The 16,151-nt window shown below is 44.2% G+C and overlaps 1 protein-coding gene across 2 annotated transcripts in view; it reads right to left on the bottom strand.

Annotated features, from left to right (window-relative positions):
• Drc9 (dynein regulatory complex subunit 9) overlaps positions 1–16,126 on the bottom strand; it is a 51,215-nt gene extending 35,089 nt beyond the window's left edge. Inside the window, exons 1-6 of one of the 2 annotated variants that reach the window (XM_048454088.3) lie at positions 16,017–16,126; positions 15,137–15,276; positions 13,093–13,163; positions 10,986–11,247; positions 5,130–5,308; positions 2,701–2,829 (exon numbers count right to left, since the gene is read on the bottom strand). In XM_048454088.3, the coding sequence (XP_048310045.1) occupies positions 2,701–2,829; positions 5,130–5,308; positions 10,986–11,247; positions 13,093–13,100 (578 nt within the window). In that variant the 5' untranslated portion in view covers positions 13,101–13,163; positions 15,137–15,276; positions 16,017–16,126. The remainder of the gene's footprint in view (positions 1–2,700; positions 2,830–5,129; positions 5,309–10,985; positions 11,248–13,092; positions 13,164–15,136; positions 15,277–16,016) is intronic. The other variant, XM_048454087.3, reaches the window with a different exon arrangement.
• Positions 16,127–16,151: the final 25 nt, after the last annotated feature.

The raw sequence follows: 16,151 nt of genomic DNA, 5'->3' as shown, positions 1-16,151 counted from the left end.
CAAAGGTCCTGAGTTCAATTCCCGGCAACCACATGGTGGCTCACAACCATCTGTAATGAGGTCTGGTGCCCTCTTCTGGCCTGCAGATATCGGCGAATCAATCCCACACCAGTTATGTTTTAAGGGGTTATTTATTTTGGGGGGTAAAACTTACATACACCATAAACCGTCAGGAAGGGAGCCTAGTCGCAGGAGCCGGGAGCAGGAGCCAGGAGCAAGCACCGGAACCAAGAGCCGGAACCAAGAGGGCCTGATCCAGATATGCTTCTCTTTTTAAAAGAGAAATATACCACGCCCCAGTGGGCTGGTATTTCAGCAGCTATTGGCTGACGGAGCGGAAGTCGCTCCCCGCTGCACTGTGGGCTCGTATTTCAGCGACTATTGGTTGAGGCAACAGAAGTTACTCCCACAACATGCAGACATACACACAGACAGAATATTGTATACATAATAAATAAATAAATAAATATTTAAAAAAAAACTGGCCTGTGTTGAAGCTTAACTATGTGGCATGCTGCCATTCTGATCTGGCCTTCTAGAGCTTAATATAGGAGTTCAGTTCAATGCAACGGCCTCGCATAAATTTCATTTAACAGTATCAGCTGGGTGGTGGGGTGGCACACACCTTTAAGCACTCAGGAGGCAGAGGCAGGAGATCTCTGTTGAGTTCAAGGCCAACCTGGTCTACAGAGTGAGTTCTAGAACAGGCTCCAAAGTTACAGAGAAAATAAATAAAATGTTTTTAACAGTATCTACAGCATGTGCAGCTGTCTGCCACAAGATGGGCAGCCCAGGGGAGGCTTACCAGCAATAAGTGTCTGCTAGGTCCATGACAGGAGCTGTTGCTATCAGACAACTGCCACATCCCAGGAGCAACAGTGACCTAAGGTATGTATGTTTGCTGTTATTATTGTTCACTGTTATGTGTAGTATGTATTGCACCATGTGTCTGCTAGAGCAGATAGAGATCAAAGGAGTCAGAGCCTCTGGAACTGGAGTTACAGGCAGCTGGGAGCCACCATGCGGGTGCTAGGAACCAATCCTGGAAAAGTAGTCAGTGCTCTTAACTGCTGAGCCATCTCTCCAGGCTCTTGTTTTTTTAATTTGTTACAGGATCTCACTACGTAGACTGGACTCAAACTAAAAAAACCTCCTGCCTCAGGCCTGAATGAATTTTTTTTTTTTTGAGACAGGGTCTCTCTGTGTAGCCTTGGCTGTCATGGAACTCACTCTGTAGACCAGGCTGGCCTCGAACTCAGAGATCTACCTGCTTCTACTTCCTAAATGCTGGAATTAAAGGTGTGTGCCACCACTTCCCGGCCTTTTTTTCCCCTGTCAAATATGTTAAATAAGGGCTGGAGAAATGGCTCAGAGGTTAAGAGCAATGTCTGCTCTTCCAAAGGTCCTGAGTTCAATTCCTAGCAACCACATGGTGGCTCACAACCATCTGTAATGGGGTCTGGTGCCCTCTTCTGGCCTGCAGGCATACACACAGAGAGAATATTGTATACATAATAAATAAATAAATAATATGTTAAATAAGTGTTCTACCACCATGCTGTCCTAGTACTGTGCTAAATATCTTTGGACCATGTTGAACATTTCTGGGAAGGACAATATACCATGTAGCCATGGTCTGAACCTGGCTTTTGCTTGTTATTGTATAGTTTGCTTGCAGTGCTGTGGATCAAACTCAGAGCCTGTTTATGTACAGAAGTGCTCCCTGATAGCTACACCACATCCTAGGACCAAGGGTTTCAATTTCTTCTGTCTTGAGCAGAGAAGCAGTACCTTTGTGTTATGTTAATTCAGTTCAAGGGGTTGAACCTGGGGCACTGTGTACCAGGCACCCACTCTCCCACTTACATTTGAAGTCTGACTTATACACGCTGGCCTCTTGCAATCCCTCTACTTCAACCTCCAGAGCAACTGAGATTACAAGCCTATACCACATACCTAGCTACAGTACCCTTAACAGAGTGTCAATTCAAGTAGCTGAGGCTCCCAAATCTGAATGATTGCCCCTTCTAGGTTAGGAATAGGCTGGAGCTCAGAACCCAGTGGTCTGCCTCCCAGTGGGAACTAGGAAGTACATGTTTGATGCCTGAGGAATGAAGGACTTCTGGTAAGAGTTTTATACCACCTTGAAATACTACAAAGCAGGGCCTGGAGAGGTGGCTCAGTGGGCAAAGCACTTGCTATGAAGTGTGGCCCTGAGTTTGGAGACCCAGAACCCACGTAAAGCCAGGTGCAGTAGCATCTGGATGTAACCCACTGTAGGGTAATTCCAGCACTCTGAATGCAGAGACAGGGTGTCCCCAGAGCAAGCTGGGTAGCCAGACTAGCTGTACAGGTAAGCTCTGGGTTCAGTGAGAGATTCTGCCTCAAAGAAAAAGTGTGAAGCATTCAAGGAAGACTCCCAATGTCAACCTCAGGCTTATGTACATATGTACATGTAACCACATACATACATGTGTCCCCACACAAGCATGGGTACACACTCATGCACACCACACACACATACATATACATGTAAGAAAAGAGATTTGTAAAACAGACCAGGATATTTGGCACATGCATGTAGTCTCAGCTACTTTGCGGAAGGAGAAACTTCTAGGGTCTAAGAACTGCCTAAATAGCATAGCCAGAAGACATCTGAAAAGAGAATCCCAAAGCAGATAAATCCATCAGCACCCTGACCTGGTGATGACTTCATGGAAGTTCATTTTGCTATCTCTTTCTTTTCCCAAGGCGTCCAGGAGACTCTGGAATGACCCAGACTCTTGCATCTCCTTCAAGGCATTTGCGATCACGTCACTGAAGTACTGCCTGCGAAGGGGGACAAACCAAAGCTCCTAAGACACTGTCCCACCTTCATAAGGAGTTGCAGAAGTGACAGCAGTTAAAAGCTGGAAGGAGCACCACAGACCAAGGCCATCCTGAACCCCTAGACTACACAGCAGCTTCGGGACCAGCCTAGTTTACAGAGACCTTGTCCCAGAAAAGAAACAGGGGCTTGGGAGATGGCTCAATAGATAAAGTGCTTGCTATACAAGTGACAAGACCAAAATTCAGATCCCCAGAACCCATATAAATGCAGGGTGTGCTGGTAGCCTGCTGGTAATTACAGAATCTGCAAGTGGGGAGGAGATGGGGTCCCTCTGGAGCGAGCTAGCTACATAGTCAGACTTGTAGGTTTGATGAAGGTGGCCTCAGTGGAGAAGGTAGGGAAGTGAGTGGAGAGAACATCAATCTCAGGCCTTCATATACACACGCACATGTGTACATGTACCCACACATGTCTACACATGCAAAAATGCTTATATATCTGCACATCACACATTAAAAAAGAAAACTAAAAAGTTGGCTTGTCCCTGTCACCGCCTGAGCTGTTTCTGCTGCTCCCCAGGGACAGCGCTTCTGCAGCTTCTTGTTGCAGAGCGCAGCTGTTCCAGCAGAGACGCCTGATGGCTGAGTGCTTAGCCCTAAGTGGGGCATCTCTGCCCCTCCTTCCCATCTGGGGGCGGATATGAGAGCAGAGAAGGGGTCAGTGTTGTGGGGTGCTGGCCTCCAGCCATGGCACAACCTTTGCACTCTGGACCTCTCAGCAGCTGGGACCAAGATGAGACCCACCCAACATAAGGTCACAGAGTGGAGAGGACAAGGAGCTAGGCAGTGAAATCTCATCTGAGGAGAGGGAGACATTTTCTTCCATGGGATAGCCATTGGGGAGGTCCTCTCTCAGGTAATCACCCCTAATTAGACACAGGTCTCAGAAAGAAGAAAGGAAACCCATGAGGAGAGAACTGGGAGCTGGCTAGGAAGAGGAGGCATGGGAGGGAGTCGAGAGCCAGTGAAGGGGATGAAAGTGAAGGAACTACATTTTACATGCATGGATGTAAAATTAAGCTATGCTAATAAATCCTGTTAAAACAAGCATGCTGAGTTACAGTGCACACCTGTAATCCTGGCACTTGGAAGGTATAAGCAAGACAGTGTGCAGGTCAAGGTCACCTCAGCTATGTGGTAAGGTTGAGGCCAGCCTGGGCTACACAAGATTTTGTTTTTAAAAAAAGGAAAGAGAAAGAAAGAAGAAAAGCAAGCAAACATTTGGTGATTCCACACAGAATTATCATTTCATTATATACTTCTGCATTTAAGAAGTAACCCACAATTTTGAAAATTTTTAATTATTAGTTTTCTTTCTTTCCTTTTTTTTGTTTTTTTTTTTTTAGGAAACCAAAAGCTAACTGGGCATAGTGGCACATGGCTTTAATCCCAGCATTAGGAAGGCAAAGACAATCTCTGTGAGTTCAAGGACAGCTCCAGGACAGTCAGAGATACATAGTGAGACCCTGTCTTGAAAACAAATAATAAAAAAAAAGAAGAAAAAAGTTTCTAGTATCACAAACTAGGAAAAGGAAAAGATACTATTTAAAGTTATAAACTAAAATAGGATGTGGTAGTGCAGACTTGCAGCCCAGTACTTAGGAGACAGAGCAAGAGCCCCAGAAGTTTGAGGCCAGCCTGGTCTACACAGTGAGCTCAAATCACTTGGGACTAGAGACTCTGAGAAAGAAAGAACGGGAAGCGAGGAAGGAAAGGAAGGGAGGAGGGAAAAGAAATAAAAGGAAAGGGGGAAGAGAGAAAGGGGAGTTGGGAAGAAAGGAAGAAACAAAGGCTCATTAACTTGTCCAGGATAATACCACACCATGGGTTTTTGTGTGTGTGTGTGTGTGTATGTGTGTGTGTGTGTGTGTGTCGGGGGGGGAGTTGTTTAGTTGCTTGTTTTTTTGTTCTGTTTTTTTCAAGGCAGGGTTTCCCTGTGTAACAGCCCTGGCTATTCTGGAACTCACTTTGTAGACCAGGCTGGCCTTAAACTCAGAGATCTGCCTGCCTCTGGAGTGCTGGGATTAAAGGGGTGCAGTACCATCTTCCAGCCAGCTTTTTCTTTTTTGAGACAGCGTTTCTCTGCATAGTCATGGCTGTCCTGGAACTCACTTTGTAGAGCAGGTTGGCCATGTTTTAAACTGCACCACTCTACTTCTAGGGGACTGTCAGCTAAACCTATTATCAGTGGTCACTGAACACAATACAAACCACAGAGGCAGGCACCCCTTCCCTCTTACCTGTCGTTCTGAATTTTCTTCAGTATCTCCAGAGTCATCATGGTCTGCCGTGTAGGTTTTTTTAAGATAAAATCCTGGCCTCGGTGTTTGGTTTCTGGCACCATGAACTTTTCATTAGTTAACAAAGCAGATGTTTCCCTTGTACTGGCGACCATGGATGTTCTTTCATGGCTGGATTTCTGAAAAATGAATGATGTTAAAGATACTGTTTTCAGGACCGTAGAGGCGGCTCAGTAGTTAAGAATACTTGTTCTTGCGGCACCCACATGGTGGCTCACAACCATCTTCAACTCCAGCTCCAGAGGATCCACACACCCTCTCTGAACCTCTCTGGGTGTACATGATGCACAGACATACATGCACACAAAACATTCATACACATAAAAAATTAAATAAATCTTAAAAAGAAACTTTAAAGAATGATTGTTTTAAAGTGAGAGACAACACTCTGAGGACTGCTATCTATTTTCAACCATTTTTTCTGCTTACATTCCATACTCCAAGAAAACAGACCCTTTCCTCAGCCCCATCAACCACACATCCTGCTGTTTCTTGTCTTCCTGCCTTCATACATTCTCTCAGCCCCTACCTTACCCCCGGTAAACTGTAAGACAAAGATCAAAGGTAATGCTTGGGGCTGAGGGTGTAGGCCCATGGGAGAACATGTCTTTAACATGTGAAAGGCACTAGGTCCAACCCCAGCGTCACAAAAGGTAAAAGAGTTGTAGTATGATGCTTCCGGCTTCAACCCAGGCCCCTCGGAGGTGGAAGATGGAGGTCAGGGGTTCAGGCCACACCTGGTAGGATGTTAAGTTTCAGGCCAGCTTGGGCTAAGGGAGACCATGCTCAAAACTACAAAGCGAAAACCCAAAAATAATGAAAAAAAATCAAATAAACAAAACCCCACATTGGTTTGTGAGTTTACCGTAATTATAAAATACCAAAACGAGATCATGGTTCTATGATAGGAGAGGCAGGGTCTTAGAGGCACCAGTTCACTTCAAATTCTTTCTTTTATTTCTTCCTCCTTTCTTTTTCTCCTTTTCTTTCTGTACTGGGGATGGGACATGGGGCTTTGTACATGGGCATATCAGACTCAGCTAATTCCTACTTCGTAATTTTCTTTCATCTCAAATTCTCTCCAGAATCAGGTTAGATATAAATATGGTTATCTTTAGGCATTGCTACAGGATACATCAGACAATGTTCACAAGCACATGGATCTGAAATACACAGACAGCACGGGGGCATGCCCTTGTGCTCATGGGTACTAGGCAGGCTGAATGGAGTCATGAGAGAATTTTAGTCCGATGCTAGCCTGGACGACACAGTGAGAACAAAACAGCTAAAACTATACAAAATAAAAGGAGAATTGTACTAGCAAGTGTAGCCCGACTAATAAACACCCAGAGACAGATACTGAGGTTCAACCTGAAGAGCAGAAAAGCAAAGCCGCCAACCACGAGAGAGCTCTGACCTCTAAGACATCCTCAGGCTGAAAGAGAGCAAGCTCCTGTCTCATCCTGGTTTATATTCCTCTCTAGTGCTGGGATTAATGGTGTGAGTCACCACCACCTGGATCTGTTTTCACACTGAAGTTGTGTAGCCCAGGGTGGCCTTGAACTCACAGAGATCAAGAGATCATCCTCTCTCTCCCAAATCCTGGGATTAAAGCTGTGTGGCACCACTGCCTGGCCTCTCGTGGCTTAGTTTTACTTGATGGTCTTCAGGCAAGCTTTATTTATAAAACATAAATAAAATATCAATATATTAAGTGAAAGTAATATCAGATTTAGTTTAGATTTTGTGGATTTTATAGGAAAAGCCAGAGAATTTTTCACACCTAAATTCAATACTGAGGAACCACAAGACAGCATGTGTCTCCCGGTTGATGATTTCACCTGTGGCTAATGTCTGGGCTGCTGACAGTGATTACACTTTTGGACCATAAGCCAGCTTCAATGTCTGAATCCTGGCTCTGTCTTTTACTAACCATATTGACCTTAGGTAACTGCTTAAAATTTCTGTGCCTCTACGTTTCCATTAGGTTAATATTTTAGAAATTGTACAAGGAGGAGTCATGGAAATGTAAGAGAAAACGCTTTTTCTTTCTTTCCCAACCCTAATTCTCTTGTCCCAAGCTCCTAAACTCCCTTCTCCCTCATTGTGGTCCTCTCTGCTCTCATGTCCTGGGTGAGTGTATATGTATACATAAATTGAGAGACTACATGCACCTGCACACAAATGCATGCATTCACATACGCACACATATATGCACACACACAAAATTCAAAAAGTAAATCATTTTAAGGAAAAGACAGCACAAGGAGGACTCCTATTATGCCAGAAAATCTTGTAGTGAAAGATCACTATCATAAACCAGAATCCCACAGGGCAAAGTTTCATTGTTTATTTCTCAGAGCAATGACCTTACTGAACTCTATCAGCCTAAGATTTTCATTGAGTTTTTATGATAGTAAACTATTCTTAAAGACAGACAGGCGTGGTACTGTAGCCCAGGCTGGCCTTGAACTCTCCTGAACTCAAGGTTATTCTGCTTCTACCTCTCAAATTCTTGGATTATAAGCATGACCCAGTTGGCCTGTTTTAAAACTTCTGAGCTTTAGGGGCTGGAGAAATTGTTGGAGGAAGAGCCACTTGTTGGTTCCCAGCTGCTCAGCCCCAAAATAGTCACACAGAAACTGTATTAATTAAATCACTGCTTGGCCCTTCTTATTTGCTAACTCTTACATCTTAATTTAACCCATCTCCTTTAATCTGTGCATCACCACAAGGTTGTGATCTACCAAGTCAAGTTTTAGTGGGTTTGTTTCTGGTGGCAGCTCCATGGCTTCTCCATCTGACTTTGCCTTCTTCCTCCTAGCTCTGTTCTCCTATCAGGCCAAGCCAGTTTTCTTTATTCCTTAATGGTAATCGCGCATGCAGAGGGAATCCCACATTGCCGATTCCCAGCACCCATGGACAAAACAAAGACCCAGATGTAGTTATTCATGCTTGTAATCCCAGGAAAAGAGAAAGAGGATCATGGGAGCTGGCTGGTAGCTAGTCTAGCCAAATGAGTGAGCTCTAGGTTCAGCAAAAGTCCCTGCTTCAAAAACTAAGACCTTTAGTTTCCACATGTGGTTATGTGTGCACACGCACAAGCATGCATGCACGCACACACATAGAGACACAGACATACAGGCACATGGACATAGACACTAACACACAGACACACAAAATGAGGGCTAGAGAGATGGGTGATTTACAGTTCAGAGCATAAATTGCTCTTGCAGATGAACTGAATTTGCTCCAAAGCATCCAAGCCACATGGTACCCTACACTCACATGCACACATACCCCACACACAATTAAAAATCTTTAAAGAATAAAACCTGTAAAGGGTAATTAGAGGGAAATTTAGTTTTCTTCTCTTAGTATGAACTTCTCTGTTAGTCATGAAAAGCAATTTGCTCTCTCTCCAATATAGTGGATTTTACTAGTCTTAGGATCAGAAATAATATATACTCTGTACACAGTTTTTTTTTTTTTAATGTAGCCCTTGTTGTCCTGGAACTTGCTCTGTAGACCAGTCTGTCAGTCTGTTCTTGAACGCAGAGATCCATCTGCCTAACTCTGCCTTCCAAGAGCTGGGATCAAAGGCATGAATCACCACCAATTTTGTTTGCTTCTTTTTTCCAGACAAGGTTTCTCTGTGTAACAGCCCTGGCTGCCCTGGAACTCACTTTATAGACCAAGCTGGCCTCAAATTCACAGATTTCTGCCTGCCTCTACCTTCTGAGTTCTGAGACTAAAGGCATGCACCACACTCCTGGCTACCTGGCAAATTTTTAAAAATTAGTTTATTTATGGTTTTCATTTTTTATCTACAACCTATGTCACTGACAATTTAAAAGACTTTATTCCCTGTCAAGTTAGGTTTCTGTTGTTGTTTCTTTTATGATAAGGAAATCTCACTATGTAGTCCTGGCAAGTCTAAAGATTAGGCTGGCCTCTAATTCAGACACCTGCCTGTTTTTGCCTCCCAAGTGCTGGATTAAAGACATGCACCATCACTACCTTGCAAAAATGTATTTTTTAAAATTACATTTATGAGCTGGACAGTGGTGGCACATGCCTTTAATCCCAGTACTCAGGAGGCACAGGCAGATGGATCTCTGTGAGTTTGAGGCTAGCCTGGTCTTCAAGAGCTAGTTCCAGGACAGCTAGAACTGTTAACACAGAGAAACTCTGTCTTAAAAAAATAAAAATTAAAAAAAAATTACATTTATTTTCTGTTTGGAGTAGGGCAGGCATAAGACCAGAGTGGGATGGAAAGCCAGGTGACAATTCACGGAAATCAGCTCTTCCTTCCAACCGTGAGTCCCAGGGCTCAAACTCAGGTTGGTAATCATGCCAGGTACCTTTACTCACTGAGCCTCTCAGCAGCCTGGCCTGGAACTCACTCTGTAGAGCAGGCTGCCCTCAAACTCCCTGCAATCTTGTCTCTGCATTGTCTCTGCATTGTCAGATTACAGACAGGAGCTCAATGGGGCCTGGAAGTCCAAGTCACCAATGAAAATAAAACTATCAATGGATGTGGGATGTCCTTCTGTATATCTGTTACTTTACTGGTAGATCAATAAAGCTGTTTTGGCCAGTGGCTTAGCAGAGTAAAGCCAGGAGGGCAATCCAAACAGAGATATAGAGAGAGGAAATGGAATCGAGGAGATGCTATGTAGCTGCCGAAGGAGAAAGACGCACAGAACCTTACCCAGTAAGCAAGAGCCTTGTGGTGTTACGTAAATTAATTGAAATGGGTTAATTTAAGATGTAAAAGCTAGGGGCTGGAGAGATGGCTCAGAGGTTAAGAGCACTGGCTGCTCTTCCAAAGGTCCTGAGTTCAATTCCTAGCAACCACATGGTGGCTCACAACCATCTGTAATGAGATCTGGTGCCCTCTTCTGACCTGCAGACATTCATGCAGACAGAATACTATATACATAATAAGTAAATAAATCTTTAAAAAAAAGATATAAAAGCTAACTAGGAATATGCTTGAGCCATTGGCCAAACAGTGTTGTAATTAATATAGTTTCTCTGTAATTACTCTGGTCTGGGCATTTGGGAAACAGTCTGTTTACAACTGACATGGTAATGTGCCCAGATATTTGCAAAAAATCAGGTTGCAACATATTCAGCAACAAGAGAGTTATTTTTAATTAAAGCATTGTTGGTATGATCCAGATGTATTTCCTCCCCCTAGTATCCAGTTTGACTTTTAGGAACCAAGATAACAGGGACATATGATCTAAGAAAACTTAAATGGTGATCTCAGTATACACACAGTGGCCCAACAACATCCATAGGGTAGGTTCGGGGCACCTCTGGATTCTCAAGTCCCTTAAATAAAGCTGGTTCAACGTTAGCATATGATCTATGCAAATACTCTGTTTTAAATAGACTCTAGATGACTTCTAGTGGTGAATACAACATACAACAGTTGTTATAGTGAATTCTTTAGGAAAGGTGACAAACGGGAAAGATCAAACTTTTTCCAAATTTTTTTTTTTTTTTAAGTCAGAGGCTGGTTGAATTCAGATATCCAGAGTCTGTGTACACTGAAGGCTGTCTGTGCTGTGTTTACACGGACTTAGCTTTGGGCTCTTGGACAGAAGCTTTGCAGCAGCATACTGCGTTTTCCATTTTGACATAGACCTCAAACAACTGGGATCCGGCCTGTTATCTGACGTAAAGGTGCTGCTTCTCAAGCTGCGTTTAATGCCACAAGCAGTACAAACAACGGAGAGGTCAAAAGGAAAGGAGACAAGGCAGCACAGAGGCCAGGGTGCTGACCTGGTGGACGCTCTGCTTTCTTTCGTACTGGACGGGAATGATGTAGCCCAGGATAGAGAGCTGGTCGATGACGTCCTCCATAATTGCAGACACCCTCAGTACGTCCAGAAGGGACAGTGAATCTATGACTTCCGAGGAGGTTTCCTCCTCTTCCTCATTATCTAGCTCTTCCTCGATGGCACCAGGCGGCTCTCCCGTCACCACCATGGTCACCTCAGTGTGCAAAGCTTCTGAAGGGAAGTCCAAGGCTTCCAACTGGTCCCTAGGCCAGGAGAACAGGAAGATGAAGCCATTACCTCCAACACGGGCAGCAAGCCGATTGATGCCTGTGAGGTGCACTGTCGTGTACCATAGCCTCTAGGAAAACAAGGGTGGGTGTTGCAGGGGATTCTGCCAAAGGCCCTCTAGTAGGGCTGACCAAAGACAATGACTGCCTGGTAAATCCATGCAGCCTATGCTGTTTGGCTAAGCTAATGCAATTTGAATTTGAACCACAATTGAAAGTAATGTATTTAGATGCTAATCAAAAGTGCCTTGTCATTACTAAAAGACAGAATACGGTAGCCAGCCTCCGAGGTGGTCCAAACAAGTCTTTCTGGCCTTTCTGCCTGTGGGTGTGTGCGTGTGTGTGTGTGTGTGTGTGTGTGTGTGTGTGTGTGTGTGCGCGCGTGTGTGTGGTTTTCCCTACATTGAGCAGATGAAACTATGAGGGGCTGGTGGGCGAAGAGCGTGATTTTCAGAGCATGGCAGGCAGCTGCCCTCACACCAAGGCTCACTCCCAGGGAAGCCGGGTGTCTGTCACAGGGACACTTATGCTACCCCTGGCCAACTTTAACCTTCTAGTTAATATTGTTAATCCAATCAACTTGACTGGATTCTAGACTCACCAGAGAAACCTCCAGACATGGCTGTGGAGGATTTTCTAGGACAGGGTTACTTGAAATGGGAAGACTCACCTTACATGGACTGAATGGGGGCTAGAGAGATGGCTCAGTGGCTAAGAGTACTGACTGCTCTTCTAGAGAACCCCAGTTCAATTCCCAGCACCCACATGGCAGCTCACACCTGTCTGTAATCTGTAATTCCAGTTCCAGGGGACCTAATACCCATGGTAAACACCAATGTCTATAAAATAGTTTTTTTAATGGACTGAATAAAAAGGAGAACTAGAACTGAGTCTCAGCATTCCCCGCCCGCCCCCGCCCCCACCGTAGATGCAATGGAACCAGTCCCCTCTGCTCCTGATGCCATGCCTTCCCCTCCGTTATAGACTCTCCCCACAAAGTGTGAGCCAAAGCAAAACTTTAGATTCCTTCCCTTAAACTGCTTCTTGCCCAACATTTGTTCCAGCAACGAGAGGACTAAGTAGCATAGACCCCAGGTCAGAGCCATTTGCTAAGCTGTTCCTGAACTCCTGACCTGCCAGGACTCTGAAATGGTAGACCTTAATATTTTAGGTCATTAAATTTGGGGGCAGTTTGTTCCAGGCTTTTTCTTTTAGCCTACCAACCAGCTCCCAAATCATGACGCAAACTTATTACTGGTTATGACTGCTCAGCCTAGCTTAGGCTCATTTCTGGTTAGTTCTTTTAAATTAATCTATTCCTCTTCATCTATGTTTTGTCTCTGGGCATTTTACCTTTCTTCCTTCTGTATATCTTTCACTGTATCTCCTGGCTCTCTAGCAGCTGCCTGGCTTCTGGCCTCTCTTTCTCCCCCATTCTCCTCTTTCCTCTTCTCTTGTTCTCTCTAGAGCCTAGATTTCTCCTCCTTATTCTCTCTCCCTGCCAACCCACGTATCCTTTCTCTGCCTAGCTATTGACTGTTGAGCTCTTTATTAGACCAATCAGGGGCCTTAGGCAGGCAAGGGGAAACAAATGCAATACATCTTCATATCCTTAAACAAATGCAGCATAAACAAAAGGAACACACCTCTGCATAGTTAAAGTCATATTCCTCAGGATAAACAAATGCAACACATCTTTGCCTTGTTAAAGTAATATTCCACAACAGCAGTTTGTTACATAGCAACAGATAACCTATAGAAATCAACTGTTACATATAATGTAATACTATATGTACAAACAAACTGGAATTTTGAACATACCCCTCCATTCTTCCTGAGTTAGTTCTGCTGCCCTCACAGGTAGATTTATAATTTCACAAGAATGCAGTAACCTGAAATGGGAAAGAAATGCTATTGGTTCAAGGGAATACTGAATCCTGTTCTCTTTATTCCTATGCCTTTTTACTAGGAGAAAAACAATCACAGAATTACAAGAGCTGTGGTTTGTCTCCTCCTTAGTAGAGCAGACGCACAGAATGCGGGCATATTACTGGTACGCCAAAACAGAAGGTATGTGCAATGCAGGCTTTTGCCTCTTCCTCAGGTAACTTAAAGACGATTTTAGCATGTGTCATTGTATTCTGATTTTGAATTGGACATCACTATAGAACAGATTTATTTTTGTTATTATTTACTTTTTTGTATAATTCCCTCCTCTATATTGAATTAAATGAATCTACCCTGTTAGAATTTATTGTGCCTTGACTTAGAAAAATTGAGATTATATTAGAAAAAAAACTGTATTTATTTTTAAAGAATAATTAACTTTTCTATTCATTGGTATTTTGCCTGCATTTATGTCTGTGTGAGGGTGTCAGATGCCCCTGGAACCAGAGATACAGTTGTGAGCTTCCATGTGGTTGCTGGGAATTGAACCTGGGTCCTTTTGAAGGGCAGCCAGTGCTCTTAACCTCTGAGCCATCTCTCCAGCCTCAGAAAAATTGTATTAATTCTGAAAATCAGTTTAATAAGTTATCCTTTGGAGCTAGGCATAGTAGCAAAAGTCTGTAATCCCAATACTTGGAAAGTGGAGGGGGGAGAATCAGGAGTTCAAGGCCATTCCTGGCTTAATATAGGGAATTTGGGGCCAGCCCAAGATGTATGAGACATTGTCTTTACTGTTAATTTTTTTTAATTATGTCTGTGTGCTGGTTCATCCCTATGTGCACAATGTACACACAGGAGACCAGAATATTCCCTAGAACTGAAGTTACAGCTGTGAGACTCATGATATAGATGCTGTGAATCGAACCCAAGACCTCTCTCAAAAGCAATATGTGCTCTTGACCATTGAGCCATCTCTCCAGCCTCATCCCTTTAAAAAGAATCTTAAAGTGAACCCAGCTCCCGGGAGTCTAAGGCTCTTCTCACCACTGAAAGCACCCTGACATACACATGTATGCATAAACAGACTTTTGGTTGCCAAGCCTGCACGGCCTGGAACCGAAACCAAGCGAAGGATGTCAGTATTGAACACGCATACACCTCTCAAGCTGCTGGTAGAAGAAGCCCTTTGTTGAACAGCACCTTGGAGGTTTTATACCTAACACAGCCAGGTGGGTCAACAGGTGAAGACCTTGCCACCTGATCCTCAGTCAAGGCCAGGGCAAGGCGTGCTCAGGAAGCAAGGTTGGTAAACAACTTTGACACAGCTCTCAGAAGCTCAAATCAAAAGGGCAAGGAAAGGTCACTAGCAGGGAGGAGCAACTGGAGGCCAGGACTCCAAATGGTCCCAACATTTGGTTTTGTTTTATTTTTTGAGACAGGGTAGCTCTGGTTATCCTGTAACTGGCTACCTGTAGAACACATTGGCCTTGAACTCACAGAGATCTGCCTGCCTCTGCCTCTCGAATCCTAGGTCCAATGGTCTGTCCTGTCCCTTTAGGAGACAAGCCCCGCCTAGGCAAGCTCTTTCTTTTCCATCTCTCTCCTGAAGAGGTAACTGCAGCTGTGCACCCTCCCCATTCTCTTTCTCTCTCTGCCTCTTTGTCCTCCTTCTCCCTCCCTCTCCTCTATCCCCTTCCCTTCCATAACCTACTAAATAAAAATCCAACCTCACTCTGTATGGCTTATCTGTCTCTGTCTCTCACCCACCTGCGTGGCTCTCTACCTGGGACCTACTGGGTACCCCCTAGGTGAACTGTAGCGTTTTATCTAAAGCATAACTCTCCCGTCTATATCTTTTTTTTTCTGTCTGCTTGTTGTCTTGTGGTTTTATTTTTATTTTATTTATTTATTTATTTATTTATTTATTTATTTATTTATTTATTTTGTGGGAGGGCAGGAGTGAGAAGGAGGGTCTTACTTTGTAGCCCAGGATATCATTGTACACATTATGTACCTCTGACTGGCCTGAAACACAAAGCGATCTTCATACTTCAGCCTTCCAAGTGCAGGAATTACAGACACAAGAGTCAGCGTGCTCAGTTTGCTCCTCCATGTAGGCTGCAAGAGGGAGAAGTGTTTACTGCAGTGCCTCAAGCCTACATCGCTCTCCACAGTGACAGTCATGCAGTGAATTACTTGCTGAATTCATGAATGAGCCCATCAGTCAGCCCCAATTAATGCACAGTCGTTAGGAAATGTGAATCCGAGTCTACTAAATTCATCCTCACCCGACAAGTAAGCAAAGAACGGAAGAGTGAAAATATCTATCTCTCACTTTGTCCGCTCCCTCTCCCCTCTTTAAGAAGGGGTCTCACATAGTTGAGGCCGATATGCAGTCCCGAAGTAGCTGTCGATGGCTTTTGAACTTCTATTCTCCTGCTTAGGCATCCAGAATACTGGAATTACAAGCAAGCGCCGCGCGCGACCCGTGGTTTGGGGTAGTTTAAAATGGAACCTTGCTATCTAACTCAGCCTGGCCTCGAATTTGTGACGGGATCCTCCTACCTGAGCCTCCCGAGTGAGTGCTGAGATCAACTGGAAATGGTTACCATGCCCTGTTTGCTCTTATATTTTTGGTTAAGCCTAGCCTTTAACGGCAGAGCCATCTCTGCAGCCTATCTGTTCGCTTCTTGAAAGATAAAGTTTAGATGGGAGATAAGAAAAGAGCAAAGAAAAGGGAGCGTTTCCCCTGCCTTCAGCTCCAGATTTTTCTTTCCTCTATGATAGGATCCCAGTCTTCATTCTGGGAAGAGGGGGAAAAAACCCAAAAAAAACAAAACCCCAATGCTTTTCCTCACCTTTCTACCAGCCCGGCAGGAGGCGGGACCTAAACTAAGGCGTAGCTATGGCAACGCGCAGACCTCCCCGCCCCCATTTGGTAGGCCCTTTGCCCTTTTTCTTAGTCGACTACAACTTTGCCTTTTTTTAAATTT

The sequence above is a fragment of the Myodes glareolus genome, chromosome 2 (assembly GCF_982192425.1).
Source record: "Myodes glareolus chromosome 2, mMyoGla1.1, whole genome shotgun sequence".
Taxonomy (NCBI): Eukaryota; Metazoa; Chordata; class Mammalia; order Rodentia; family Cricetidae; genus Myodes; species Myodes glareolus.
Note: the sequence above shows the minus strand (reverse complement) of the source record. Positions and strands in the feature narration are given on the sequence as shown.